The 26,829-nt window shown below is 60.9% G+C and overlaps 2 protein-coding genes across 12 annotated transcripts in view; one reads left to right on the top strand and one right to left on the bottom strand.

Annotated features, from left to right (window-relative positions):
• The window catches only part of LOC134143793 (myomegalin), a 31,516-nt gene extending 15,050 nt beyond the window's left edge, over window positions 1-16,466 (bottom strand). For 2 of the 11 annotated variants that reach the window (XM_062582102.1, XM_062582094.1), the window contains exons 1-12: window positions 11,300-12,526; window positions 7,361-7,480; window positions 5,454-5,573; window positions 5,157-5,249; window positions 4,831-5,046; window positions 4,134-4,292; window positions 3,631-3,744; window positions 3,245-3,382; window positions 2,756-2,935; window positions 2,278-2,472; window positions 1,242-1,388; window positions 112-190 (exon numbers count right to left, since the gene is read on the bottom strand). In XM_062582102.1, the coding sequence (XP_062438086.1) occupies window positions 112-190; window positions 1,242-1,388; window positions 2,278-2,472; window positions 2,756-2,935; window positions 3,245-3,382; window positions 3,631-3,744; window positions 4,134-4,292; window positions 4,831-5,046; window positions 5,157-5,249; window positions 5,454-5,573; window positions 7,361-7,480; window positions 11,300-12,448 (2,710 nt within the window). In that variant the 5' untranslated portion in view covers window positions 12,449-12,526. Of the gene's footprint in view, window positions 1-111; window positions 191-1,241; window positions 1,389-2,277; window positions 2,473-2,755; window positions 2,936-3,244; window positions 3,383-3,630; window positions 3,745-4,133; window positions 4,293-4,830; window positions 5,047-5,156; window positions 5,250-5,453; window positions 5,574-7,360; window positions 7,481-11,299; window positions 12,542-13,398; window positions 13,520-13,643; window positions 13,805-13,949; window positions 14,116-14,886; window positions 14,964-15,639; window positions 15,751-16,152; window positions 16,338-16,456 lie in introns of those variants that run through there. The other 9 variants (XM_062582092.1, XM_062582093.1, XM_062582096.1 and 6 more) reach the window with 8 other exon arrangements.
• Window positions 16,467-22,274: 5,808 nt separating this feature from the next.
• Window positions 22,275-26,202, top strand: PHGDH (phosphoglycerate dehydrogenase). The gene is made up of 12 exons (XM_062581332.1): window positions 22,275-22,563; window positions 22,692-22,843; window positions 23,100-23,165; window positions 23,248-23,302; window positions 23,389-23,487; window positions 23,620-23,752; window positions 23,833-23,981; window positions 24,198-24,350; window positions 24,565-24,697; window positions 25,042-25,169; window positions 25,420-25,648; window positions 25,946-26,202. The coding sequence occupies exons 1-12, from the start codon at window positions 22,426-22,428 to the stop codon at window positions 26,098-26,100; spliced, it is 1,590 nt and encodes a 529-aa protein (XP_062437316.1). The 5' UTR covers window positions 22,275-22,425; the 3' UTR covers window positions 26,101-26,202.
• Window positions 26,203-26,829: the final 627 nt, after the last annotated feature.

Genomic DNA, 26,829 nt, shown 5'->3' with positions numbered 1-26,829 from the left:
CCATTCTAGCTCAAAGCTCTTTGCCCTCCCATAATTTTGTGAAACTTTCTTCCACAACCAAAGCTCTGGGTCATCGTTGGGGATCCAGAGAGAAGCTGTCGCAGTACTCACCACCCTCTGTCCTGCAGCTGCTGTCTCCCTGTGGGGGTCTGGCAGTGGCTGTAGCTCCACAAGCTCCTTGCAGTACTTCCTGAAAACAAAATCCTCCTGGATTGCACCTCTATGGGGAACCTAGCAAGCTCTCAACTTTATGGGGAACCTAGCTTGGGCTCCAGGACTACAGCAGACTGCTGGCTGCTTTGCTGATGCCTGAGACATGACAGAGCAGTGAAGGGGAGCTAGCCAGGCAGCAGGGCAAGTGAGTTGCACCCTACCTGGAAGCTTCACATATGGGAACAAGGCTCTGGTCTTACTTTGTTGGACTAGGGGGTTGTTGGGAGAGAGTTCCTTTACAATAAGGATTAAACATATTTCACTCAACCATAGCAAGCCCATCTTTCAACTGAGACTCTACCAGACCTAAGTCTTCCTCCAGGGATTCAGCCTACCAGAGGGACTACACAGAAAGTAAAGTGCAGAGCTTGGCCCACATACACATCTCTGAAAGTCTCTGGAGCCCAAGAATAGAAATGAGCCACCTGCTTACAGCTGTTTCAAAACCCTCAACATGTCAGTTCACCAGTAAACGATTAACAGATGCTCAAGTAGGAGTGTGGCATATGTAGCCTCTGAATTGTGCTCAGCCTCAAAGGGGTTTTTAGCAAAGCTGCTTTAAAAATATCAGTTCCAATTGTGGAAGAGATGGCAAAAGGCCAGCTAGCTCTGCCATGACTTACTGGGGCCTAAAATTAGCTCCCTTGTCCCTTCCAGAATGTGACAATGTCAGGGAGTGGATTACAACGCAGCGGCCTGGCCCAGCCCAAGGAAGGACTGGGTTGATGCTAGAAGGTCAGAGGGTGGATTCCTCACATATTTGCACATGCCCTGGGGACTCAAATACTGCTTTATCAAAACGAAAGGAGACACTGAGTGACAAAGACTTGTGGGATCAAGATCAGAACATCCAGGCAATATTTCTGCTCCTCAGTTTTGTCCATTCCTCCTACAGGAAGTCTCTTCCCTAACTCTGCTCTCTTTACTACCATTCTGCGTGGTGCTTTCCCCTCTCTCCTTTCCTCCTTCAGCAATCACTTCTCTCTGGAGTTCAGAGGCTGCAGGCAGAGAAACCGCACAATTCTTACTTGTATGGGCTGTTGTTCATCCTGCTTCAATAGCCTGGCACCAGCTGACTGAGTCCCAACAGGCTCCTTCCCCGACACATGCTGGCGCAGGAGTTGTAACTCACAGCTCCTTTCAGCCAGAGCACGTGCCATCTTCTCAGCAGCAGTCTGAATGAGCAGGAAAAAAAGAGGAAGGCAGAGCTATGATCAAGGACTGGCTCCCTATCCCTCACCTTCCTTAGAGACTAAGGGAAAACATATCAATATTTATCTGTCACTTGAGACTAGGAGAAAAGCTCTAAAAACCAGTCTGGGAGCTACTGCTCCCGGCCCCTCACAGTGGCCCTCCCATCTCCACTTGCTAGACAGGAGCAGCAGGGCTCAGCCTCTGCCTACAGAGGAGCAAGTTCTTCAGTTTCCCTCACTCCACCCAAGAGCAGATGGAGACACAGGAAAGGCAAAGAGAACAAAAAGGAGGAGATGGGGCTCAGTCTTTTAGCCCCCTTTTTATGAAAATAAAAATCCAAAGCATCTCAGGTAACACTGAGGTGTATCCAGTGTGCAAGAGTAGGCAGAGTAGAAACTGTGACTCTTCAAGCAGCAGTTACACTCCCAGGATCATGCACTAATTCGATTAAAACATAAATTAACAGGCAATGAGCAGAGTTTCCTCAAAATTCTGAGCTATATAACTGACAGCTTGGAGACTTCCCTTCTGGTGTGCTAACACCCATATGAAGCAGTGACCCTCCCCCAAAACCCATCCACCCACTCCACCTGCAAATCCTAAGAATACATAATCCAGCCCAGCTTGCTTGGTGCCAGGGACCTGGCCCCTGAACACAGCTAAGGGAACTGCTGCTCCATAAGTGCTCCCCCACACAATGGGTTGAGACCCACCTAGAAGGGACTTCATGGAATCTCAAGTCATTCTCCAACACCTAGCAGCTCCAACTAGGCAGCACTGATTGTGGCCAGATAACCATTTCCATCTACTTAATACAAGGCAGAAGGCATCTGCCTCAGCCTTCCTGCTGCTGTGCCGCACACAACTCACTCGGCTCCACTGTTCCTTGGCATTCACAGACTGCAGCAGCTCCCGGATTTCAGCATCATGCTCCATAGCCTGACAGTTCCTGTCACTGAGGAGATCCTGTAACATCTTCTCCTTGCGCTGGAGACGCAGACACAGCTCCTCTACTACTTCGCTCTGCCCTGGGCCCAGCTTGCACAGCAGGGTTGCTGTGAGCTCCTGAAGAAGTGAGAGGAATTTGAGAGACATTTCTACTACCCTTCCCACTGCTGTTCAGGGCAGAACAGTTCTTCAGCCTGAGTGTAGCAACAGCCTGAGTATAGCTCTTGAGTAAGAGCAACATCTATGGAGCACAAGTATCCCACAGGTGCCAAGAGCAGCCAGTTTCCAAGGCACTGAACATGAGTTTAAGTATACTCCTCTGCAGCAGGCAGGACGCTCTTGGCACTGCCCTCTGCAGACAAACTGACTGAAGGCCTGGGAGGCCAAACTATAGCCTTACCTCCACTTCCTTGTTCCTGTCGTGCAGGCAGGTCTGCAGCTGCTGGATGATCCCCTCCTGCTCCTTCTGCCTGCTGCAGGATTTGGCCTCAATCTCCTCCTTGAGCCAGCGGAGGTTTTGGCAGGATGCTGAAACCTGCTCCAGTTCCAGGGTTTTGGCTTTCAAGAGGCTCTCCAGGCTCTGGGGACCACAACAGAAGCAGATCAACCTTTACCCTGAATTAAGCAGAACAGGTACCACCAGTCTCCTCCGCCAGCAGAGAGTCATGCAGATTTCAACCCCCTCCTTTCAAGGCTCACCTCCACACCCAGCCCAGAAACACCACAGATGGACCCAGAAACTTGCCCAGCACACAGGGCCAGAGAAAGGCTAACACCCTGCACCCGCTCTTCCCAGAGACAACCACAGCATTTACACAAGAGCACTCGTCTAGGGCGGCACCACACTGCAGCCAGGCTACGCTCCGCATACGCGGGTACAAGCGCTCACATGAATCGTGGCCTCGTTGCTGGACAGAACGCTGCGCAGCCTCTCCAGGTCACCTCCTCGCTCTCTTACTGAGAGACGGAGCTGTTGCAGCTCCTGTTCCTTCTTCTCCAGGGCACAGAACTTTTCATCTACTGCTCGCTAGGATGAGAAAGGGTAATCTCTCAAAATTGGATAGAATACACTACTTGCCATGTCAGGTATTTTAAAGGTATCTAAGCCCTCCCTTCCAGGGGGTTCCTTTGGCAGACTGGGTTGCATAGAGCATTCCAAAGACATGGTTGCTCTGGCATCAGCCTTGGGTAGCAGTGTGAGGCTGCACCACTGCAGTAACCCAAAGGCTGAGCTGCAAAGAAAACAGGGAGACTTCACTGACAGACTGTGCTTACCTCTAGAGCAGCATCTCTGTCACTGATTCGCTGCTGCAGTTTCTCCAGCATGGTATCAATGACTGCAGGGCTCCTGTCCAAGCTTTGCTGGCATTGCAGAAGTTCTCTTGACTCCTAAAAGGATAACACACACACACACACACACACACACACACCAGTAAAACTGTCAGTCCAGGACATGTCCAGACAGCACTACAGCAGAGTCTGGGCCAACTACCTACACCTGCCAGCTCTAACCCCCACATTGTTAAAGGGCAACAGAGTCCCAGCACCTGGAAGCTGGCTGACTAAGCACCTGTGAGGGCTCACCAGGCACCACCTCGAGCTGAGGCACTCAGATAGCTGTGCCTCCTTCCTCAGGGAGGCACAGGGTCCAGAAGCATCTCTGTCCATCGCTTCAGAGGTGTGTGAGAGCTATAGATTGACATTTGCACCTCCAAATACCAAAGGAGGAGCAGAACTCCTGGCTGTTTATGCTCTGCTCAAGTCTTTCTGCATCTCACCTGCAAAAGTTGCTCCTTGCGAGCCAGATGCTGACTCAAACGCTGAAACTTCTGTTCCTGGGCCTGCAGCTCACAGCATTTCTCCCACTCCACAGTTTGGAGCTGCTGAACCTTGTCCTGCAGTTCTGCCTGCAACAGCTGCACCACAGCACGCAGCTCCTGCAAGGGAAAGCACTTATCTTGTTTACAGTCCTCAGTGGCCCTGTAAACAACTGGCCAATCTGAAGGTGAGAACAACAAGGGCTGTGGAGCAGCCAGAAATGCTGTGTGATACTAGACACAACTTTTATATCTCAAAATACAGTTCCTTGCAAATGAAATTTGAATATATTTCCCTTCCCAGGGCACCCATCTATTTTTAAATCCCTCGCTGTGGCCACAGGTTTGGCTTCATGGTCTACCACAGCTAGCCTGCTGCAGCAGTGAACATAGCTTTGTAACATTACACAGAGATGGGACACCTGCAGCAACTAAAGGCACACAAGTGATAACATACACATATCACATCTTTGCTGATTCTAAGTCCTAGGGTAGGAAGCTAAGGAGGCTGGAGAAATCTCCAGATGGGGTTAGCCAAGTATAACCAAGCATGCTCAAGATGGTACAGTCAGAGATGAACGAGGGCAGTGTATGGACCGTATCAGTGCTTCTTAACCCTTGTCACCCCACAGACCACCAGGCTAAGTGCCTGTCATACCTGGTTGTGTTTCCAAGTTGCTTCCTTTTGCTGCTCTTCCTCATGCACTGTGGTTTCTAGGAGCTGGGTCACCCTCCTGGCTTCAGTCAACTGGTGCTCTTTCTGGCGCTGAGCTGTCTTCAACTTTTGCACCTCCAACTGGCTATAGAAAAGCGTGTTCTGAAGATCCAGCAGTGCCACATGTTGCTGCTGGGATGAGGGCCGACTCTCTGACATCTATCGAGAGGGAAGCAAAGAAATGCAAGATCCGTTTCACATGAGGCATCTGAAGTTCACAAGCTTTGCAGAACCACAACTGATGTGCTCAAGGCTTTCCAGGGACATACCTGCAACTGTCCAACTTGGCTTCTGTGCAGCATGTCTCGCAGCTTGGCCATTGTCTCATTCTGCCCTTCGATGACATGGTACAGCTCTTCCGTCTACAAGGCAAAGCACAGGAAACCCAGTCATTGGCAAATCAAGCACAAACCCTCCCCATCAGACTCACAAGAAAGCAAGAGTTTCTCCAGAAACAATTTAATGAGATCCAGGATGCCATGCAATGGCTTTTCAGTCACTGCCTACACGGGCTAGCACACTTTCTCTTGTCAGTGAGCACCACCCTGCCTGCCCGATGCTATTACCTCACTCTCCTTGCTCTTCAGGGTTTCATTCAGACTCTGGATTGTACGGTCTTGCCTCTGCGATGTTTCTTGGACAGATTTTAATTCAAAATTCAATTCATTCAGTTTTTCCTGTAGCAACTGAACACAAAGAAATATGTAATTTGGCTTATCCTACCTACTGCTCTATCTAAATATACTTAGGACTCCCTCTAGCCTTTACTCAGTCCATATAGCCCAGATGTTTACCAGATCAAGACCATTGTGGTTCCCCTCCAGTATCCAAATACACTGTTTGAGCTGGGTGGAGACTACTATGAAGAAACAAAGCCTTCCCTTTCTCCACAGAACTTTTTCAGTGCTCCTAGTTCCTCCATTACAGCCCCCAGGCGCAGGGCAGAGTTTCCAGGCTTGGGTTTCATATATTGAACTACCTCCCACATACTCCAGGAAAGTCTTGCTCAGATTGCCCAGCATCCTTCCCCATTTCTATCATAAAACAAATGATTCCCTAAACAAAATGATGTCTTAAGAAGAAAGGACTGCTTCAGGCCAAAAAACTGTTAAGAGACCCAAACCAAAATGTCACCATAGAGAAGCTACACACCCTAAAAACCCTTTGCTTTTGTGGCCTCCAAGTGCATTGCAGTTACGTGTCTACAGTCTTCCAGCCCCTTCTCTTACTACCTCCTTACATCACCCATGCACTTCTGCAGCAACCGCTGGTCTAGGTAATTCCACATTTGATCAGATCAGTGGTTCACCTAGCCTCAAGTTCTGGCTTCAGCACAAAGGAGTCTACTTTGTGCCAGCCTTCTAACAGCACAGCTGCAGAGGAAAATGAAACTTGCTATACTCTGTTGGTGATTTAAAACCAGAGGAACAATTGCTTTTGACATTTTCACCCTAAGGAGAGGAACATAGCTCAGACAGTTTTAGGACTCTTCTTTCACTGAGATGTATATAACAGTGCATGAAAACTAGTGCTTGTCTGCATTACTAGGAATGTCAAAAAGCAGCATGTTTAGTCTTAGAAGATACACATCTTTCTTGGAACTGACTCCAGCCTCAGCTTCCCAAGGAGTTGGTACTGCCATATAATCACCTTCATGTTGTTTATTGGCTTACATATCTGTCACGTTATCTCTTCTGAGATACACTCAGACACACTCCCTCCACACACACTGTTTAAACTCTCTCAATTGCATTCACTGGGCCTTAAGCCTCTTCTATCTCCCTGTCAACTTTTGTGGACCAGGCAGCTCCAACAGCTTACAGCTGTCCTGGATTTAAATAAAGAACCTACCCAGTGATGCTTTTCCCTTTATCCCCTCCATTTCCCAGTAGGTAGTTACCTTTGAGCTCAAGAGTGTAGCTAAGAACATCTATCCCATGCAATGTGTGCTAAATTTGATCTGCCTCAAGACTACACAGCTTTCTTAGGAAAGAAACTTGCAACCTTTAAATCTAAGTGCAGGCAGGACCACAGCCCACCTCAAGCTGATCCCCCTTACTGCCTACAAAAAAGAAGCCAGTTGTCTCAAAGGCAGCTGCTCTCCTCTCCTGCACCAGGGTCAAACCAGGTGGCAAACCAGGCAAACACACAAGGTGGAAAATAACGCTCTGTGTGTCTCTCCTTCATTAGCTTCCAGCCAGCTTACAAGGCAATCAGAAAGTTCCTTCAGAACACAATTTGCAAAAATAAAAATATAGAAAGTTTATACATCATAGCTGTAGGAAAAGAGCAAATGCTTTTAACTCAAGCTGACAGCTAACAGCACCAAGAATAGCATCAGTTCATGCACCCTTGCTGAAACAGAGGTGCAGATGTCTGCCTCCAGCCAGGCTGGGCGCGAGAGGAAGGGAGGGCTCCCCCTTACTATGTAATACTCATTAGGCACTGAATTTGTTGTTCATGAAAAAAATACCTTATTGGTGGCATCAAGTTGCTGGATTTTACCCTGCAGCTCTGTAGCACGCAGATCAGACACATGCTCCGCTGTTGCCGAGTCACCTGGAGTTGGCTGCAGATGTTCATCTTGCAGATTCTGGGAAGGAGGAGAGAAACTGTTCAAATCTTGCACTAGTCTCTATTCAGTTTCCCAGCCCCTCACAGACCTTACAGCACAGGCTTAAACAAGCATCACTGGGTTTTTCTAACTGCCTTCTAAATATCACGCTGCCTATGGCTCCCTCCATTGGTGTGGCAGGTCAATACCTGGCTGCTCTCTGCCAAAGCTTCCCTGAGGCTCTAGTTTGGCTCTCCATCTTTCCACACTCCCTCACAGAGAGCTCAGCAGCTTGCCTGGCTCTAACTGCTGTCTCCAGGCTGCCGACAGATCTGCTCCTCACACCCAAGCTATGTCCTGAAACCTCCCTCCTATGTGCCCTGCTGGCAGCTTCAGCTAAGCTGAACTCTTTCTCCCCATATGCTGCCAAACTTATCCCTTTTAATCAAGCCCATAACCTTCAATCTCCTCCCCAAAAACTATTAGCCTGTGTGACACAGAGTCGCCCCCTGCTCTAAATTCCTCCCCTTGTGGTTCTCTGAGCTCTCCTTCACAGCTCTTCATGCTACAGCACCCTTGTTTTGTACAATTCCCTTCAGCTCTACAAATCAAATTCAATGCCACAGCTGAGCTTTTATTCTTAGGAGACATCTATTTACTGCGAATGAAAACAGCCGACTGTCTCCTGATACATGGCGTGCCAGACTTTATGGCTTAAGCATACACTAAGCCCTCGTCATCCCTTCTTACTATTTTGCTACCTCCTTACCAGCAGCTTGTACCCTCCCTCAAGCAGCATTCAAGTCCAGCCACCCAATCCAGCCCTCACAGGACACATTAAGTATTACTGAGTACCTTCAACAATACAAGATTGATCGTACTAGTGTCTATTTTTAAGTAGGAGGGAAATGAAGGCCCTGATAAGCAGGGGATATGAGAAGATGACAGACCCTTTTCAGAAATCACACAGGAGCATCAGCTCCAGGCTGCACAGCACCCAGCAGAATAGCTGACTTTGATTAGCCCTGTCATGTTGAATCTTCATCTTGAACTCCCAGGGGCTATATTTCTGAGGGTAAGGCAAACAGCACCAAGGAACCCTTCCAGGCCTCCACACTGCCTCTCACGGTCTGCACAGAAATGCCGTATCATTTCTGATTTCCACATTCCCCTGCCCTACCCTCTGCACTCTTCTCCTTTTATCCATGCAAATTTCTCATCCTCTAGTCCATCACCTGAACTGCACCCTTACTCCACAGCACATTAAACAGTACACAAGTCTGCTCCTACGGCACTGAGCTACCAACATAATCTTTCCTGTACTGCCAAAACTCCTAATTGTGATACTTCCTGTTAATCAACACTTCCCTTTATACTGATTTTTTTTTTTTTTTTTTTTTAGGTGAAAGCCTAACCAGTCACTGCAAGCAGTTTTGACTTTGTCCAGCCAGAAGGTTTCAGATCAGACAGGGAGAGCTGCTAGAATCTCTTACACAATAACTCTTTTGCAGGTAAGGCTGATGAAAAGAAAATAGAGGGAAAACTCTTTCCTTGCAATTTGCATATTCCAAAGAAAAATAAACAAAAATCCTGTGAACAGCAAAGGGAGGAAAAAGGCAGAGGCCAGCTCCAGAGTCCAAAGTCCCTAAGCCCAAGCTGCCTCCTTCTTCAAGCCTCACTGCAGTCACGTCACATGAAGAGAAGCATGGCTGCCCAGAGTTTTTCCTACATCAAAATTTGTGTTAAAAAAAAAACAAAAAAAAAAAAAAAAAAAAACACACACACACAACCACTCTCTCCTCACTGCCCTCTCTTCAACACAGCTCCAGCAATGTCAGCACACATTAACTTAGACAGTAGTACAAAACAAAAAAAGTACCGCATTGCCTATACCTGCTGAGCTCAGTTCTTCCCAATACAGAGCGTAAAACACTGGCTAACTGGCAGTAGAGCCAGCATGGCTCCAGAGACAGCTATAAGAGCATGCTCGAGGAAGGCTTGGTTTGGTGGTGTTTTCTGAGGGCATGGGTAGTGAAGGGGAAGAGTAGATGGTTCAGGAAAACACCCAAGACAGTACCTGAAAGGTCACATGCCTCAGACACCAGATTGCTCTCAGTCATCATAACTTATGGCAGTGAATTTAGAGAACTGCACTTTCCCTAAAGCAGTAAGGAAACTGCGGTCCTATATATTCCTTTCATGTTTCCAGACAGGCATTCAAGCATACAAATTACTGAAGAGCAGCATCTGACTTTTAGAAAAGCATGTGGTTCATACAAAGACAGAGAAGGAAGAAAAAAATTATACAAGAGCCATTTAGTTTAGTAGTAGCATCCAACTTCTCACTTTTGCCTTTAAAAACCATCTGAATGCTCAAGCACTTTCCCCTTCTGGCAGACCCACAGTGCTGTCAGCAGTTGCCACTGGGCTGTTGCCATGGCAAGAAATGAAGGAAAGAATTTGACAGGATGAATTCCCTGCAAGGACTGCTGTACGGCAGAGGCTGGGGTTTAAAGAAACCCCTCCAAGCAATTCCAGCATACAAGGATAGCAAGGCACAACATAAAGCCAAGCTGCTTGTGCGTCACACTGATTACTCTACACCCTGTTAAGAGAAACCCTATTTTTATGCTGAAAATACATCCCTGAAAGTGAAACCAAGCAGCAACTGACAGAATATAGCAGCAGCATCTATGCCCAGCTTCACATATTCAATCACAGGCTATAAATGCAATGCCCTAGTGCACCACATGAAAATGAGTGTTGTTTTGCATTCCTCCACAACGTCATTTCTCAAGCAGACTATTATGAAAGGAGCAGACAGCTCTGGAAAACACCCGAGTAGATGCAAGCAGCCCTCACTGAATAGGAAATGCAACGCAGTACAGCTACAGTTGCCATAGTAATAAACAAGCACTTTTCTACTCCCTGAGGCTACCTAGAGTATTAGACAGCACTAAGGCTGCTAATGTGAATGCAATTAGGCTAACATGGATATTCCTGAATTAAAGCTGACTGAGGCCTTCTATTCATTAAGGGAAGTGATAAAGGAGCTACAAGTTCAGCTTTTTGACTGCGTACTAATGAAGATTTATTAAAGCAGGGGCAATCCAGCACTACAAGAGGACTAAAATCTAAGCAGATAACAGCACTGCAGCACCTTGTGAAAGCAAGAGAGCTCACTGCCTCTCAGCAATAACTACCATGAATTGACGAATCTTTTTAAAGGATCAGAAAATAAAACCAATTATCTAGAATACCAACCCTAAAGTCATCCACTGGCACAAATCCACCTGCAAAGAAAACACCTTCTCCTTAGGGCACACACCACAGATCACTACACAGATCTGCATGTCAGACTGGTTTGAGGCCCGATCTGCAGAGGCAGGGCTCTAAAGGCAGACGTGCCTGATACTGAGCCTTTACCAAGGCACAGAGAAAAAGCATTTCCTGGAAAACATGGAAAATTTGCCAGAAAACATGCCCAGAAGCTTAAAACACTCCCTTTATTTGTGGGTAAAATTCAGAACAGCTGTTTAAAGAGTAAGTAGAAGCAAAACTGGTATTTTTTCATCAGAAAATAAGAAAGAATACAAAGACCTCAGTCCTAGCTAGTACCCTGCATTCACAGGGAGAGATGATCGAGGTAGAGGTTAATTTCCCAGAACAAGGAAACAGATCACAAGAGAGGGACAGAGAGAGGGACCGCACCTAAAAAGGGCTGAGCTGCCTATTCTTAGCCCTTGGTTCAGTGACACGTGGCTATCTGTATTATCTCAACACGGAGGAATTCCTAATGGACTTGGAGTCGAGCTGCAAGGACGCCACTCAATCGAAAGGCTACACAATGACCTCTACCTGTACCCGAAGCGGCATATAATCCTCACAGAGATCATCCCACAGCTCTTGCAGGTCAGAAATCTCCAAGGAAAGACCCAAATGAGCTCTGGAAAGGGATTTCCTGTCTGTGTTCAGGAAACCAGAACCAGCATATATTAAGCCAGCAGAAGTACTTCCATCTGCCAAGTCACGGCTGGGTTTGGGAGGTGGCAAGCTGGATTTCACAGGAATAGGTAGCCGGCTGCCTCTGGGACTCCGAATGGGTTTGTAGTCCACGGCCTTGATCAAGCTGAGGGCCAGCTCCAGCCTATTCCCACTCAGCAAAGAGTTTGGGGTCATGTGGTCATCTGAGAAATCGTCACACTTCCCACTCCTTTTCACTCCCTTATCTGCATCTTCATCTTTCTGCTGCGGAGGGCTAGCCTCCATGGTCGTGTCCAGCGACTCGATGGAGGATGCAGGCGTGCCTTCCTCCATGCTCTCCCCATCCACCGGCCCTCTGGCGCCAGCCGACTCCGCAGCATCGCACACAGATGATTCTTCATTGCCCATGCTTGCCGACCACCGGCTTGATGGCCCACAAGAGATACTCCTGGCCACTTTCCGTGGCACTTTGCAAATCGCTTCATAATCAGCATCGGCCACACGCAGCGTAGCACAACCACGGCAGCGCCGCGGTCGGTTACTTGCTCCCTCTGATGCGTGGCAGCTGTGTGGTTCCAAGCCGTGTTCTTCATGATCCGTCCAGCATTCGTACCCAGAATAAGCAAAGTCCTCTTGAAGAAGTGCAGCGTACCGAACATCAGGCAGGTTAGAAAGGTCCACAGTCCCATCCCCAGTTCTGTCATCTGCGCTAGACTCATCGTTGTTCCTACGGTACATGCTTGCAATGCAGAACTTGAGGCGGTCCTTCTCCAGCAGCAACTTCTGCAGGCGCTCGATGGAGAGGGCTTCGATGCGGGCGATAACCGTGTCGAACCTGTAGATGCGGTCCAGCATGAAGGCACACTTGCTGCAAGCGAATTCGGCTTTGCCGTCCCGGCACAGCTCCCTGCCCAGGACGTGGGAGAGCAGCACCTGCAGGTTGAGCTTGGCCGTCGTGTGGAAGATCCATCGCCGCTGGTTGCCACATAACTCCCGGGCACAAATCCGGCAGGTTTCCTTCATGTTCCCTCCTGACCAGCACCCCCAGCTATTCCCAGAGCTTTGCAAGAGACCTTCCCCAGGCCTCTGCCACCCCCTCAGCGCATCACCCAGGCCACAAGCCCCCAGCAGGCCTCACCTCGGCTCCCCCTTCCTGCACCTCAGGCCCTGGGACCCCCAGGGGCTCCCTGCACTGCAGAGATTTGCCACTCTACACCACCTCCCCACAGCCCAGGCGCCCAGGGCTGCCCCCTCCCCTCCCGTCACCTCACCTCACCTCGCCTTGCCTCTCCTCACAGCGCCCCTCGCCTGGGGGCTCCCCCAGCTCCTCACAGCCCCCCTCACGCCGGCCCGGCCCGGCCCTCCGCCCCGGCCTTTCCCCTGCCTCTCACGGCCCCCCGCCCCGGAACTCGCCCGTGCCCCTCACAGCCCCCTCGCTCCGGCCCCGCAGCCCCCGCCGCTCCCGCCTCCCCCTCGCCGAGGATGCTCCTGCCACGGCGGCGCCCGGTTTGTGGCTCAGGTTTCAAGATGGCGGCGGCCGCACACATGCGCGGCGGCCGCAGCGCCTGCCGGGATTTGTAGTCTCCCCGCCGGGCGGGCCCGCATGCGCAGTAACCGCCTTCCCCCCCCCAGCCCCACCCCCGGGCGCAGCGCCCCGGCCCCCCCCCCCCCCCCACGGCCGCGACGGCTCCGCGCACCGCGCACCGCGCACCCCCCCCGCCCCCCGCGGCCGCGACGGCTCCGGCCCCCGCGGCCCTGCCTGTGCTGCCAGGGGTATTTTAGGACTCAGGTCTAAAACGGCGGCCGCCCGGCGAGGCCAGGCGAGCGAGGCGCGCAGGCTGCCCGCCCGGGCCGGGCTCGGCGAGGCCGTCGCGCCCGCGGAAGGGGCCCCGGAGCGGCACGGCGACGGCGACGGCGAGCCCACCCGTGCCTGGAGCCGGGCCCGCGCCCCGCCGCCACCGCCACCCACCCACCTGCGCCCGGGCGGCGGCGGGCTCCTCCGGCTGCCGCGGCGGCACGTCGCCCCGCTCGGCCCACGGCGGCTCCGCGAGCTGGCTCCCGGCCGCCGGCTCTCGGCGCGGCCCCTCGGCCCTCCTGCGAGGGAGGGAACGGCGGGGCAGGCTCAGGCGCGGCGCGGGGCCTGCCTGCGCGGCACCGGCCGCCCCTCGGGCCCGCGCCGGGCCGGGCCGGGCGGCCGCGCAGCGCCCCGCGCTCCTACCCGTCCTTCTGGGCCGGCACGCCGCTCTCAGCGCCTTGCCTGCTCTCCTCCTTCCTCCTCGCCGCCTCCTTCAGCTTCGCGGCCAGCTCCTGGCAGCGCTCCGTCTCCGCTTTGGCCAGCGCCGCGGCCTTCTCCGCCTCGCTCCGGGCCAGCCTGGCTTCCTGCGGGGCGGCGGGGGCAGTCAGCCCGGACAGGCCGCGCTCCCCAGCCCCGCTGCCCAGTGGCCCCCGACCCCCTCCCGGCCCTCGTCGTCCTCCGGCCGAGGGGGTGCCGGCGGCCGCGGGCACCTGCCCCTCTGGCGCTCACCTCCTGCAGGAGCTGGATCTTGTTCTCCAGGAGCTCGTAGACGTGCTCCGACTCCCGCTGCCTCTCCTCGTACTGCTGCCGGAGTGCTGCCTCGCTGCGGTTCGTCTGGGTCTCCGCGGCCACCCTGCAAGGCACGGCCTGGCACCGCACGGCCCCCGCACCGTCCCTTCCCAGCCGGAGGGGGAGGGAATGGAGAAGGGCCTCAGGAAGGGACCTGCACTGCGGGGATCGGTCAAGCAGGACCCCAGGCCCCGCAAACCTGGCTCTCCTTGCCCGTCCCCACGGCCGGGGCTCTGCTCTTCCCCACGGGGCAGGCCAGGCCTGCAAAAGCCCCAACCCCAAACCGGCTGGGGTGGGAGAGCCCAGCCATCCCGGCTGCCCGGCCCTACCCAGCCTGCCTGCCGGCACCGGCTGCTTTTTTTTTGCAAGAGCACCCAGGCATGGTGTATTTTAAACCCAGAAAGCTACAGTTCTGGGAAAAGTGATTCATCTGGCATCATTAGATCCTGCTTGGGGCTTGTGCAGCGCATGGCATGTTTGGCAACGCCAGAGCTGTCCCTGCACATCCCCGAAATGAGGGAAATGCCCCTAGCGCCTCCCGTGCCCGGAGGAGCACTGACAGCGGGATACCTGTGCCGTGGCCCCCGCAGCACAGCGCTCACCCTCCCTCAGCAGACAGGTGCTGCCCTTTATTTTTGGCTCGCCGACAGCCGTGCCGGGTCACGCTGCAGCGGGGGTGTAAGAGGAGCCCCGCGGGCTGCGCTGCCCTCCCAGCAGGACGCACGGCCCCTTTGCAAATCCCCGCCGCTGCCCGCAGCCCGGGCTCGCTCTGGGGACCGACTGCCCGGGGCCGCGACACCCGCTGTCCCCAGTGCCCATCTGCAAGTGCCACCAGTGCCACGCGGACCACGCGCATGCCTTGGCCGGCCTCGCTCACCATGTTTTATCCAGGGCCTGCTGCTTCTCCTGGAGCTCCCGTTTCAGGCTCTCCACCTGCACCTTCAGCTCGATGTTCTGGAGGGGAGGATGGGGGCGGTGAGGGTGGCATTGGGGTGCTTCGCGGGGCAGCCCCACGCTGCCCCTCTGCACTGGGGATACGGGAGCCGCTGCCCGGGCCCGTAGCGCCGCGGGGAGGCTGGGAGCCGCGAGCACCGCCGGGGCTGCTCTGGGCTTTCGGACTGCCGCTCCAGCTGGCTCTGGCTGCTGGCACCGTGCTGCCAAGCCCAACGCCATGGGTGCTATTTTAGCCTGCCCCACACGGCCTCGGCAGGCGCCGGGACGGGACGTACCCGCTCCAGCTGTCTGCCTCTACCCGGAGCCCACCAGCCCCAGGTCCCTCTGCAGCCCTGCTGCGCCGCGGTACGGAGAGGGGCTCCTCTGCCGCAGGACGGCTCTCTGTTATAAAGGTGGCTCCCCAAAAGAATGAGCCATCGCTCCTTCCGGTCAAGGAAAGCAAGGTGAAAAGTCCCAGGAGACAGCTCCCAGCACCCCAAAGCCTGGCAGGACGTGAGACGCCTGCCGCCGGGATGCTCCGTCCCCTGCCCCCGTGCAAGCCCCGGGTCTGCCGCCGTTCCCAAGCTCCCTCCTTGGCACCCCGACCCACTCCGAGGGCCCCGGCGCCCCGTCCCCACCTCCTCCCGGCACGGGGACAGCTGCAGGAGGGACCCCCCGTGCCGGCACCCGCGCTCACCCGCCGGTAGACGTCGTCCCGGCTGCCCTCGCCCTTCTGCTGCACGCGCTCCTCCAGGAAGTAGATGCGCAGCTTGAGGCTGAAATTCTCCTTTTTGAGGTCGTTGAGGTGCTGCGAGAGTGTGCGGTAGCCGTTGGCCATGGCGGGCGCTCCACGGAGGGGGCATCGCCGCGCCCCCCGCTCACATGGCGCCGCCGGCCCGCGCCGCCCCGGCCCCGCGGGACGAGGCTCCGGGGAGCCGGCCGGGTGCCCGCGCCGCGCTCGCAGCTCCCGTGGGGTGCCGCAGCCGCCGCCGCTTCCCTTCCTTTTTTTTTTTTAACTTTTTTTCCCTGCCTTCCCCCCCAGGAGCTATTTGAGGAATGCCTGGCGCCGGAGGGGACTGACAAGTGGTGAAACCTGAGCGCCGGGCGGGCGGCCCCCCGCGCGCGCCGGGCGGGCGGGCGGCCGGGAGGGAGGGCAGGGACGGGGACATGGGGACGGCGGGGAGCCCCGCGGCGCCCCGCCGCCGCTCACCTTCTCGAAGTCCCGCAGGGTCTGGCTCGGGCTCTGCGCCTGGCTGCCCACCTCCAGGTCCCGCGGGAGACACGTCTGCGCCAAGGGGCTGCGCTCCGGGCCGGGCAGGGCGGCCGGGGGGCGAGGGGGCGCCCCCAGCTCGGCCGGCGCGGGGGGCTCGCGGTGCTCGCCCTGCGGCCCCGGCTCTGGGAGGGAGCAAGGCGTCAGCGAGGCGAGCGGGGGGCTCGGGGCGCAGCCTCCCTCCGGGACGTCTCCGGAGGGCCGCCGGGCCGCCTCGGCACCCGGCAAGCGCGGAGCCCCTTACCCGTCATGCGGCTGGCTCTGGGCTGCGCGGCCGGCCGCTCGCCGCTGCACGGGTCCCTGCGGAGGGGAGCACACGGCCCGCGTCGCACGCACGGCACCGGCGGGCACGGCGCTGCCGGGGCACAGCCTCCCAGCCCCGCCGTGCCATCGCCCCGTGGTGGGAGGGAGGGAGGGGGTACACGCGCGTGTGCACGAGTGTGAGCAGAACGGGGGAAGCATGCCTGTGGGGGGAGGCACGGATACGCGTGCGCCACGCGTGTGCACGCGTGCTTCTGTGCGCTGGTGGGTGTGCACGCACGAGGGTGCACGGGTATGTGCGCACGCGTGTGCATGCGTGCGCGCGCAGGGGCGTGCGCGTGCACGCGAGGCACGCGGGGCACACCCGCACGCGTGTATTCCTGCCGCTTGGAGGCTGCTTTCCCCTAAGTGCCGAGCCACGAGGCCCTCAGGGCGGCGCAGATGGCCGAGCCCCCCCCCCGTCCCCCGTCAGAAGCACTTTAGCCCCATTAGCAGCCCCGACCCCCCGCTCTGCGGGCAGCGTGGCCACCTGAGCCCCGCAGCGAGACCCCGGTGGGGGGGGGGGGCCGGGCACGGGGGGCTGCATCGCCCCTCGCCAGGCATGCACAGACCCACGCCAGACCTCGTGGGACCTTGCCGGACCCTCCCCCCCCCGGACCTCGCCCCGGACCTTGCCGGGAAACACCAAACGCCAAAAGCACCGCTCGCCGGAGCTCCGGGGAGGGCCCGCGCCCTGGCGTTACCGTGGCTCGCCGGCCGCCAGCTGCGGCCGCAGGCAGGTTTATTTTCAGAAACAGGGAAGTGTGACTCGTTTCAAGACTCAAGGAAAGAGATCAGATTTTTTTCCGCCCCGTTCCCGAAGTGACAGCTTTTCAAGCAGGCCGCAGGCACAGCCGGATGCCCGCTCCCCCCGGTGCCGCGGGCGCACCGGGAGCAGCACCGCAGGCCTGCCAGGGGCAGGCGGCCGCGCGGCACCCCGGCCCCCGCACCAAGGCCGCGCGACACCACGATGCCCAGCAGCGCAATATCCATAGTCACGGTATCTACAGCCACGACACCTGGAGACACGATGCCCAACAGCACGATCCCGCCAGGCGCGACACCCGAGTGGGTGCAACACCCAGAGGTGCAACACCTGACCGGGGAGGCGGCCACCCTCAGGGGCTCCAGCGCCAGGGTTCGGGGCCACCTCTCGGGGCCGGGCCACCTTGGCACCGTGGCTGGCCGCGGGCTCCCAGGCGAGGGAGCAGAGCGCCCCGTGCCCCGCAGCCGGCGCCGTCCCCGCGCAGCAGTGCCGGGAGCCCCGTGCCGTGCCACGGAGGCAGCGGGGCCAGCGGGCGCCCCGGGCGCTGCAGTGGCGGAGAGGACGGGGTACCGCTCCGCTGCAGGGGGCTGGCTGGGTGCTCCAGGCGGGCTCCCCCCGCTCAGCCTCCCCAGCTCCCCATCCGCGCACCGGCACCGACACTGGGAATTTGTTTTCTGCTCAGGGAAAGATGCCGCGATGCTGCAGGCGCTGCAGGAGGACAAGAGCCCTTTCATGCCCGGCCACTCCACCGCCGGCGCGGTGCAAAGCCGCGGGCACGGGGAAGGCACTCAGCCCCACACGGCCCCCTCCGGGGCAGCACTTCCCACCACCGACGTGCCTTAAAACTTCCCGGCAGCCTGGCACGAGGGGTGCCACCACGCAGCCCTGACTCAGAGCGCCCGCTGAGTCACAGCGCCGAGGCGAGGAGCCTGCCCCGGGGCCGCCCGCGCCCCGCGGGGCCGCCTGGGCGAGGGGAGAGCGCCGGGCGGGCGCCGCCGGCGAGCATCCCCAACGCCTCCCGCTCAGCACCACACACCAAGGGGAGAAAAGAGCCAGCAGCTCACCTCCTCCTCCTGGCTCAGCTCTCCCGGGCGGATGGACGCACGGATGGATGCACGGATGGACGGACAGCCCCCCACACGCACCGGCCCCTTGCTGCAGGCACGGCCTCTCCGGGCGCAAGGGGTGGTGGCGTCTGGGCTGCGGCGAGCGCCGCGGCTCCGCGCCGGGGACAGGGGGGTCCGAGCGCGGCGGCTCCGAGCTCCCCGCTGACTCGTCGGCACGAGCGTTTCGGCCGGGTCCGAGTGTCGTGGCGCGGGAGGTGGAGCCCGGGGCGGTGGGCCCGCACGGCCGCCCCGCGGACCACCCGCCGGCAGGGCACGGCAACAAGGTCTCCATTGAGCCGCGGCAGCGCGGGGGGAGCCAGGCGCTACGTGAGCTCCCAGCGTGGCTCTCACCACGGTGCACACAGTGCCGGGCGCAGACTGGCCGGCAGCTCACACTGGAATTGGAGAGGGACACGAGCTGGGGGAAGGCGAGGGCAAGTGCAAAGGTGGAGCGAGCCAAGGGCAAGCATGTGGCTGTGGGGTGCCCGCACTGGCATCCCCAAATTGCATCACTGTTCCTCTAGCGCTGACCAAGTTGCTCTCGCTCCCGTCCCGCAGGCTCTGGGCTCCCCTGAAACGCCTGCCTCGGTGCCCGGCAGCGCTCTGGGGCTTGCACAGCACAGCGCCTGGCAAGCTGGCAGCCCGGGAACAGGGCATCCCACAGGACCCCGGCGGCAGCCAGGGGACAGCCGTGACCCGGCGGGCTCCAGCTGGGGAACAGCGTGCAGGATGTGCCACCTCCGATACCACGCAGCCCCGAGGGGAGCAAACCCGCAACCCGGCCACGCTGACGTGCCAGCGGGCCTTGATCCGCCACGGCACCGCCACGGCACCACCCGGCCCGGGAGGGGCACACACAGCCCGCACATGCGTCCCGGGCACTCGCGCACCCCGACCTGCATCACCCACGGACGCAAGCGGGTACACGCAGCGGATACACACGCGCACCGGCCTCCCGGTGCCAGCCGGCTCGCTCCTCACCTCTGCTGCGGTGCTCGCATCCCGCCCCGCCAGGCCCCGCTGCACCGCACCTGGCTGCCCCGGGCCGGGCCGCGCCGGGCCGCGCCGGGCCCCGCTGCACCGGCTGCACCGCGCCGGGCCGCGCCGGGCTGCACCGGGCCCCGCTGCACCGGCTGCACCGGCCCTGCCGCACCGGCTGCACGGCGCTGGGCCCCGCTGCACCGGCAGCACGGGGCCGCGCCGGGCCACGCCGGGCCGAGCCGGGCCGGGCCGGGCCGGGCCGGGCGCGGCACCCCGTGCGGGGGGCTCCGCAGGCGCTGCTGGGCCGCCCCAGCGTGCGCCGGGGAGGTGGCTCTGCGGCACCGGCCGGCTCCGCCCGCCGCGGCGGCATCCCCTCCTCCTCCTCCTCCTCCAACCTTCATCCACCCCGCCCTCACTCCATCCTTCCACCCTTCCAGCCCTCCCTCCATCCCTCCACCTCTCCCATCTCCTGCACCCCGGCGCCCCCCTCCCCGACCCGCCAGCACCACCCCCATCACCCCAAGCTGGCTCCCCTAAGTCCTGATCCCCAATCCCTCTCCAACGCCCTGGACCCTCGGCTCCAAGCCCTGATCCCTCCCCAACCCCCCAGTCCTTCCCCCACCCCCCTCCCAGGGACCCTACAGGGCCTCCAGGTAACCTAGATCCTTCATAGCACCCTCAACCCTCCATCCCAGCACCCCAGGTGCCCCCAGTCTGTCTTGTCCACCCTGGTCCTCCTTTGCCCCTCTGTCCCAACCAGACACTCAATCCCCCCTTGCCATCCCTGGCACCCCACAACATCCTCAGCTACCCTCTGATCTTCCACGACACCCCAGTTCTGCACTGGGACCCTCCTGTCACTCTCAGTGCCCCTTCACGCCCCCCTCAGCCCCATTCTCCTTTAACGCATGTCCCAACCTGACCCCTCCCCACGCTCCCTCACTCTTGCTTCTCCTTTTGTCACCTGCCATGCTAATCTGACAACCCTAGTCCCCTTTGGCACCCCTAATTCCTTCCCCTGCCTCGATACCCCCAAATCCCCCCATCCCTGCTGCCTCTCCTGCCCCGTCCCCTATGTGCAGGGACCCCACCCCAAGCCCTTGCAGTCTGCCCTGCTCTCTTCATCCTGCACCCATGTCCTCATGGCCCCTCTACCCACCGAGCTCCCAGCTCCCGGTGTCAATGGGGTGGCAGTGGGGTACCACGGCCCCCTGCATCCCATCCTGTCCATGGCTCCCTCCTGCAGCAGACTGGAGAGCTGGAGCGACGCTGGGACCCTGCTGCTGACGGGGGACACGATACCCGAGAGCCCCCAGGCCCTGGCCCTGCCCGTTTGGGTGCTCCTCTGCAGGCCAGGAGCATGGGGCCATGCCCGCTGTGCCTGCTGGCATCACCACCCTGGCCCGCACCAGGCCAGCCCCCCGCGAGGGGCCCGGGACGCCGGCATGCCGCGGGGCTGTGCTCCCCACGCCACTCCCCAGGAGAGGGCACCAGCCGGCCGGCAAAAGCGAGCAGCCGCAGACACCACGCGGCAGCGATGGCTTGGCCACACGTGGCTGGGGGCTCCGGGGTGCTGTGCCGCGTCCGGGTGCCGGACCCTGCACGCCACGGGAGGCGCACGGGGCGGCGCGAGCCCGCCAGCACCCGCGGCCCCGGCCTCTCCCCCCCAAACCCGGGGAGCCCTTGGCCAAGTAGAGGGGTGTGGACGTGCCACGCAAGTGCTCGGTGCTGCCAGCCCTCCAGCCCCGGGCGGTGCAATGGCATCGCTTGCCCCGTGGCTCGCAGCAGCCCTGGGGCTGTGCACAGCGGAGCTAACGTAGGCTGGGGATGGCCACGGGGTCGCACCAGGCCCCGCCACCGGCCCCGGTTGGGGTGTCCTTGCTCGCCAGGCAGCAGAGAGCGGGTCCTGCGCCAGTGCCTGGCCTGCAGCCGCTGCATGCAGGGCCGTGGCGGGACCCTGCCGCGGCTTTGCTCCAGCTGCAGCCTTTGACCTCGCTTCTCACCTCGTGCCGGCTGCCCTGGACTTTCCCCCCTCTGGCGTCACGGCTGTTCCCTGGCCGTGGCCATGGCGAGTATGACGCTGGGGCTGTCGCACTGTGGCAGGGCAACCGCAGCACCATGAGGGCTCGGGCCCCCCCAGCCCCCTCCCCCACGGCACGTGGAAAGGGGCTGGGTCCTGGCCCTGCACCGGGGGGCCCATCCCGCCCAGCAGTACTGTGCGGCTTTGCCGGCTAGAGAAAGGCCCCTGTCCCTCCTCCTCCTCCTCCCCGCTGGGCCTGGCGCCCGTGCTCGGTCCCCTCTCGCAGGGCTGATGTGCGGTGGACGCGGCTTTCACCCCGGGGAGGGCGTTTGCTGGGCGGCTCTGGTGCGCCCTGCGCAATTGGGAGCTGGTGGCCGGGGCGGGCGTGCTGCCCCCGGGTCCTTATCAAGGCATTGCTCAAGGGCGGCCACGCCGCCGCGCCCCACCCCACACCCAGCTGCGCTCCGCCGTGGGGCCCGGGGACCCCCGCTCCCGGGGGCTGTGCAGGACGCCGGAGCGGGGGCCCGGCTGCCTCCCGCCAGCAGCACTGGCAGCGTGGGGGCGAAGCGCCGGGGCAGCGCACCCCAGCCCTGCCTCCCGAGCGGGGAAACTGAGGCACGGCGGCGGCGCGAAGGGCTGCGCGGGCCCCGGGCGCTCCCGGGCCGGGTGCTGGCACACGGGCACGGGCCCCTCCGCCCCCCGGGCCCGGGCGGCGGGGGCGGGCAGGGCCGCCGGGCCCCGGGCCAGCCGGCCGCGGCGGGGAGAGGAGGGGAAAGAGGTGGGAAAGAAAGAGGTGGGATTATGGAGATTATGGAAATGGGATCCAATGAGACGAAAGCGCAGCCCGAAAAACATGCCCCGCTCGCAGCCCTTTTAGCGCGGGGGGCAGTCGCCCGCAGCCTCTCCGCCGAGCCGCGCCCGCAGCCGCCCGCCCGCCCGGACGGACAGACGGACGGACGGACAGCCGCCCGCAGCCCCCCGCCCGCCCGGACGGACGGACAGCCGCCCGCAGCCCCCCGCCGGCCCGCCGCCCCCAGGCCATGGCCTTTGCCAAGCTGCAGAAGGTGCTGATCAGCGACAGCCTGGACCCCTGCTGCCGGGAGATCCTGCAAGCCGGCGGCATCGGCGTGGTGGAGAAGCCCGGGCTGAGCAAGGAGGAGCTGCTGCGGGAGATCAGGGTGAGCGGGCAGCGGCGGCGGGGGCCGCCGGGCGGGCTCCCGCTCCGCCTCCCGTCTGATGCAAGAGCGCGGCCGGGGCTGGCGGGGGCGCGGGGCTCCGGCACCCAGCACCCTCTCTGCCCCACCAGGACTGCGATGGGCTCATCGTCCGCTCGGCCACCAAAGTCACCGCCGACGTCCTCGGCGCGGCCCAGAGGCTGCAGGTGGTTGGCAGGGCCGGCACCGGCGTTGACAACGTCGACGTGGAGGCGGCCACGAGGAAGGGCGTCCTGGTGATGAAGTAAGAGCAGGACCCCCGTGGCATGGGAGCACGCGCAGCCCCGGGGCGCGGGCGAGCACCACTGCCTGCCTTCGGCCGAGATTTTAAGGGGGCGTCCTCTCCCTCCGTGCCACCGCCCTGGGGGTCTCCATCCTGGGGGTGGCATGGTCCATGGGGCAGGCTGTGGGGCTGCCGGCTAGCCCAGAGGGTGGTGGGGGACCCCCCAGGCCGAGGCCGCCGGCTTGGTGACACCAGTGACGCCGCTCTCCGCCCCCAGCACGCCTGCTGGGAACAGCCTCAGCGCCGCCGAGCTCACCTGCGGGATGATCCTGTGTTTGGCCAGGTGAGCACAACGGCAGGGCAGGGTGGGCATCCGTCTGTCTGTCCAGCCCACACCCTGTTCTGACCGTGGCCTCCTCTTTCAGGCAGATCCCCCAGGCGGCCGCCTCCATGAGGGAAGGCAAATGGGACCGTAAGAAGGTAGGACAGCCGCAGCGCCTCGGGCCAGCTGGGGCAGCGGGGTCCCCGTGCAGGGAGCCCCACGTCACTGTCTGCTTTGCACCTAGTACATGGGGATGGAGCTGAATGGGAAAACGCTGGGCGTGCTGGGCCTGGGCCGCATCGGCAGGGAGGTGGCCACGCGGATGCAGGCTTTCGGCATGAAGGTAAGGAGGTGGGGCGGGAGGAGCGACGGGGGACACGGCCCTTCCTCAGCCGGCGGCTCCCGGGACCGGCCGCGGCGCCCCGGCGGTGGGCACCGTGCCGGGCTGCAGGAGTGAGCACCCGCTCTGCGTCAGACCATAGGCTACGACCCCATCATCACCCCCGAGGACTCGGCCGCCTTCGGCGTGGAGCAGCTGCCGCTGGAGCAGATCTGGCCCCAGTGCGACTTCATCACGGTGCACACACCTCTGCTGCCCTCCACCACGGGTAAGGGGCACGCATGCAGGGCCGGGGGGCTGAGGAAGAGCGGGACAGCCCATCCTCAGCTCAGCGCCCTCCCGCCGCAGGGCTCCTGAACGACAGCACCTTCGCCAAGTGCCGCCGCGGCGTGCAGGTGGTGAACTGCGCCCGGGGCGGCATCGTGGATGAGGGCGCGCTGCTGCAGGCGCTGCGCTCGGGGCAGTGCGGGGGAGCCGCGCTGGACGTCTTCACGCAGGTGAACGGGGGCCGCAGGGCCTCTAGGGATCTTCTGGCATCAGCGTCACCTTAACTCTGCCCTTCCTGGGCCAAGGTAGCCTGTAGGAGCCCTGCCTCAGCTCTGGTCTTGTGAGGGAGGAGGGAGGTAGATGGACCCATGGGCTCCTGGGTGCTCCTGGCCCTGCGGGAGGCCGGGCCCTGGGGACTGACAGCTGGGACGGGGCTGTGTCGGCAGGAGCCCCCGAAGGACCGCGACCTGGTGAACCACCCCAACGTCATCTGCTGCCCGCACCTGGGTGCCAGCACGCAGGAGGCACAGAGCCGCTGCGGCAAGGAGATCGCCATGCAGATAGTAGACATGGCCAAGGGGAAGGGGCTGGCTGGCATGGTGAGTCCCCCCGGTGACATCGCATGGGACACCCCTTCATGAGGGTCGGGGAGGAAGTCACTTGAGAAGGGGGGTCAAGGCTTCAGCTAAAACTGTGCCTAAGACCAAGGCCTCTGTGCCTCAGTTTCCCCCTCTGTAAAACGTGGGGGTGCTGGGGTCCACCCTACGTGCTTGCTGACAGGGTTCCCTTCGCTTGCCCAACTCTTCCTTGCAGGTTAATGGGCAGGCTCTCAGCAAGGCCTTCGCACCCCAGACCAAGCCCTGGATCACCCTGGCCAAGGCCCTGGGCACAGTGCTGCAAACCACGGCCAAGCAAGCGCATGGCAACATGCAGATCTGCACCCAAGGTGAACCAGGCAGAATGGGCCCCACACCTAGGCACAGGGACTGCAAGGCATGCAGGGACCCTGAGACTGGGGTGCATGAGTGGACAGGAGGATGGGTAGCAATGGGGATGGGTGAATGGGTAGATGGACAGGAGGATGGGTGGTGGGGCAAAAGGATGGGAGAATGGGTAGTGGGGTGGATGAATGGATGGGTAGGAGGGTGGTGGTATGGACAGGTGGATGCATGGATGCATGCATGGGTGTGTGGGTGGACGGGTGGGCCCTGAGCTGGTGGCTCCAGTGCAGGGCTGACTTCTCCATCTGCTGCCAGTCCATCCATCATCTGCCTCCTTTCTGCATCCCAGGGACACCGCTAGAGGAGGCTGGGAGCTACCTGGCACCTGCTGTGGTCTCAGGCATGCTGGCCGGTGGGATGCAGAAGGAGGTGACCCTGGTGAATGCCCTGCTGCTCGCCCAGGAGGCTGGGCTGAAGGTGCGTGGGGGCCCCAGGGCATGCTGCACTGGCCTCGCGCAGCCAGACGCTTTCCTTCTCTGCCAATCAGCACAAGCCCGGCCTGGTGGGCAAAGCCCTGGGGGTGGCGTCACCCCATGGAGCTACTAACAGGCTCTTGGGCTGGGGGTCCACCAGGGATGACCCCAAAGGACGTTCCCTGTGGCCATACCAGGGAGGGAAGGGTGTCCTCATGTGCAAGCCTGGGTGCTGAGCCACATCTCTCTGGCAGGTCACGACCACCCACAACAACGAGGCTCCCGAGCCCGACAGCAGCGCCGGCTTGTTGCAGGTGGCTCTGCAGGGCACCCTGCACCGGGCCACGGGGACGGTGCAGGGCAGCACCCCGGTGCTCCAGGAGCTCAACGGAGCCACCTTCAAGCAGCCGGCCCCACTGGCCGGCCACGTGCTCCTCTACAGAGCCAAAGCCTCCGAGCCCAGCACGCTGCCCACGCTCGCTGGTGAGCACCTCACACAATCCCAAGCCAGGTGGCTTCATGCGGGGTGGAGCTGGGGAGGAGGCCACAGCGAGGGTGCAGATACTGGGGAGGGGGGGCACTACATGGAAAGACGGGGATGGGTTGGCTGAGGCATAGGGTTAGGGGACTCCAGAGCGAAGGGTGGGGGGTGGGAGGAGAAACCGGTGTCACGGACCAGTTTGGGCTGGGCAGCGCCCTGCTGCCCCTGCCCCCCCGCCGCTGTGGGGTCCCGGGGCAGTGGGACGGGCTGCAGCCCCTCACTTCTCCTCTCTCGCCCAGGACTGCTGGGGAAGGCGGGGATCCAGCTCCAGTCCTACCACAGCTCCAGCACGGTGGTGGGCGAGCAGTGGAGCGTCGCGGGGCTCTCGGCCGCCCTGCCCGACCTCGGCGAGCTCAAGCCGCGCGTGGCCGAGGTCTTCCAGCTCCAGCTGTAGCCCCCGCGCGCCCGCACCGCGGTGCCGTCCGAGGGAGCATGGTGCCCGGCCGCCCCCGGCCCCCGCACTGGGCCCGGGCTCAATAAAGAGTCCGGGAGGAGAGAGCACGCGAGGGCTCGTCCGTGCCGCTCGGCCCCTTCCCTTGCTGCAGCCCCCTCCGCTCCTGCCCGCCCCGCGCCGCCTCTGCCCCCCCCGGCGCCTCTGCCCCCCGGCCCTCCTCCTGCTCCCCGGCCCCGCTGGCGCACGTGGGGCTGCTGACGCTGCGGGGCCGCGTGACTGTTTGCTCAAGGGGTGCAAAGGTCCCCGCGGCTGCTACTGCCCCGCCGAGGTCCTGCACGGAGGGACGGACGGACGGACGGACAGCCACGGCCCCCGCGGTGCCTCCCCCTCTGGACACAGGATGCTGGCTCGGCCCTGCTGTCCCCAAGGAGGGGGGGGGGTATGGACACGCCGACCCCCCCACCCCGCGAGCCGGACGCCCCGGGAGGGCCGAGCCCCCCGCGAGCCCCCCGCGTCCTCCCCGGCCGCCGCGAGTCGCCCCCGGCCCCGGCGACCGCCCGCCCCTCGCAAGCCACAGGCTGCGACGCTTCCCGAGCTCAGCCGCCGCTTTATTGCCCCGCAGCCCCGCCGGCGCCGCCGCCGGCCGCTCGCCGCCTCCGCTCCCTTCGAGGAGGAGCTCCCCACGTTTCGGGGCGGCGGGCCGGCCGGGGGGGCGGCAGCGCCCGGCAG

Source organism: Rhea pennata, chromosome 8, assembly GCF_028389875.1.
Source record: "Rhea pennata isolate bPtePen1 chromosome 8, bPtePen1.pri, whole genome shotgun sequence".
Classification (NCBI taxonomy): Eukaryota; Metazoa; Chordata; class Aves; order Rheiformes; family Rheidae; genus Rhea; species Rhea pennata.
Note: the sequence above shows the minus strand (reverse complement) of the source record. Positions and strands in the feature narration are given on the sequence as shown.

What these genes read in the sequence shown, in the direction of transcription:
- PHGDH (XM_062581332.1), top strand. Translation starts at nt 22,426, where the DNA reads ATGGCCTTTGCCAAGCTGCAGAAGGTGCTGATCAGCGACAGCCTGGAC. An exon ending in TCTGCTGCCCTCCACCACGG is followed by an intron (nt 23,753 to 23,832) that starts GTAAGGGGCACG and finishes CTCCCGCCGCAG; the next exon opens with GGCTCCTGAACGACAGCACC. An exon ending in CATGCAGATCTGCACCCAAG is followed by an intron (nt 24,698 to 25,041) that starts GTGAACCAGGCA and finishes TCTGCATCCCAG; the next exon opens with GGACACCGCTAGAGGAGGCT.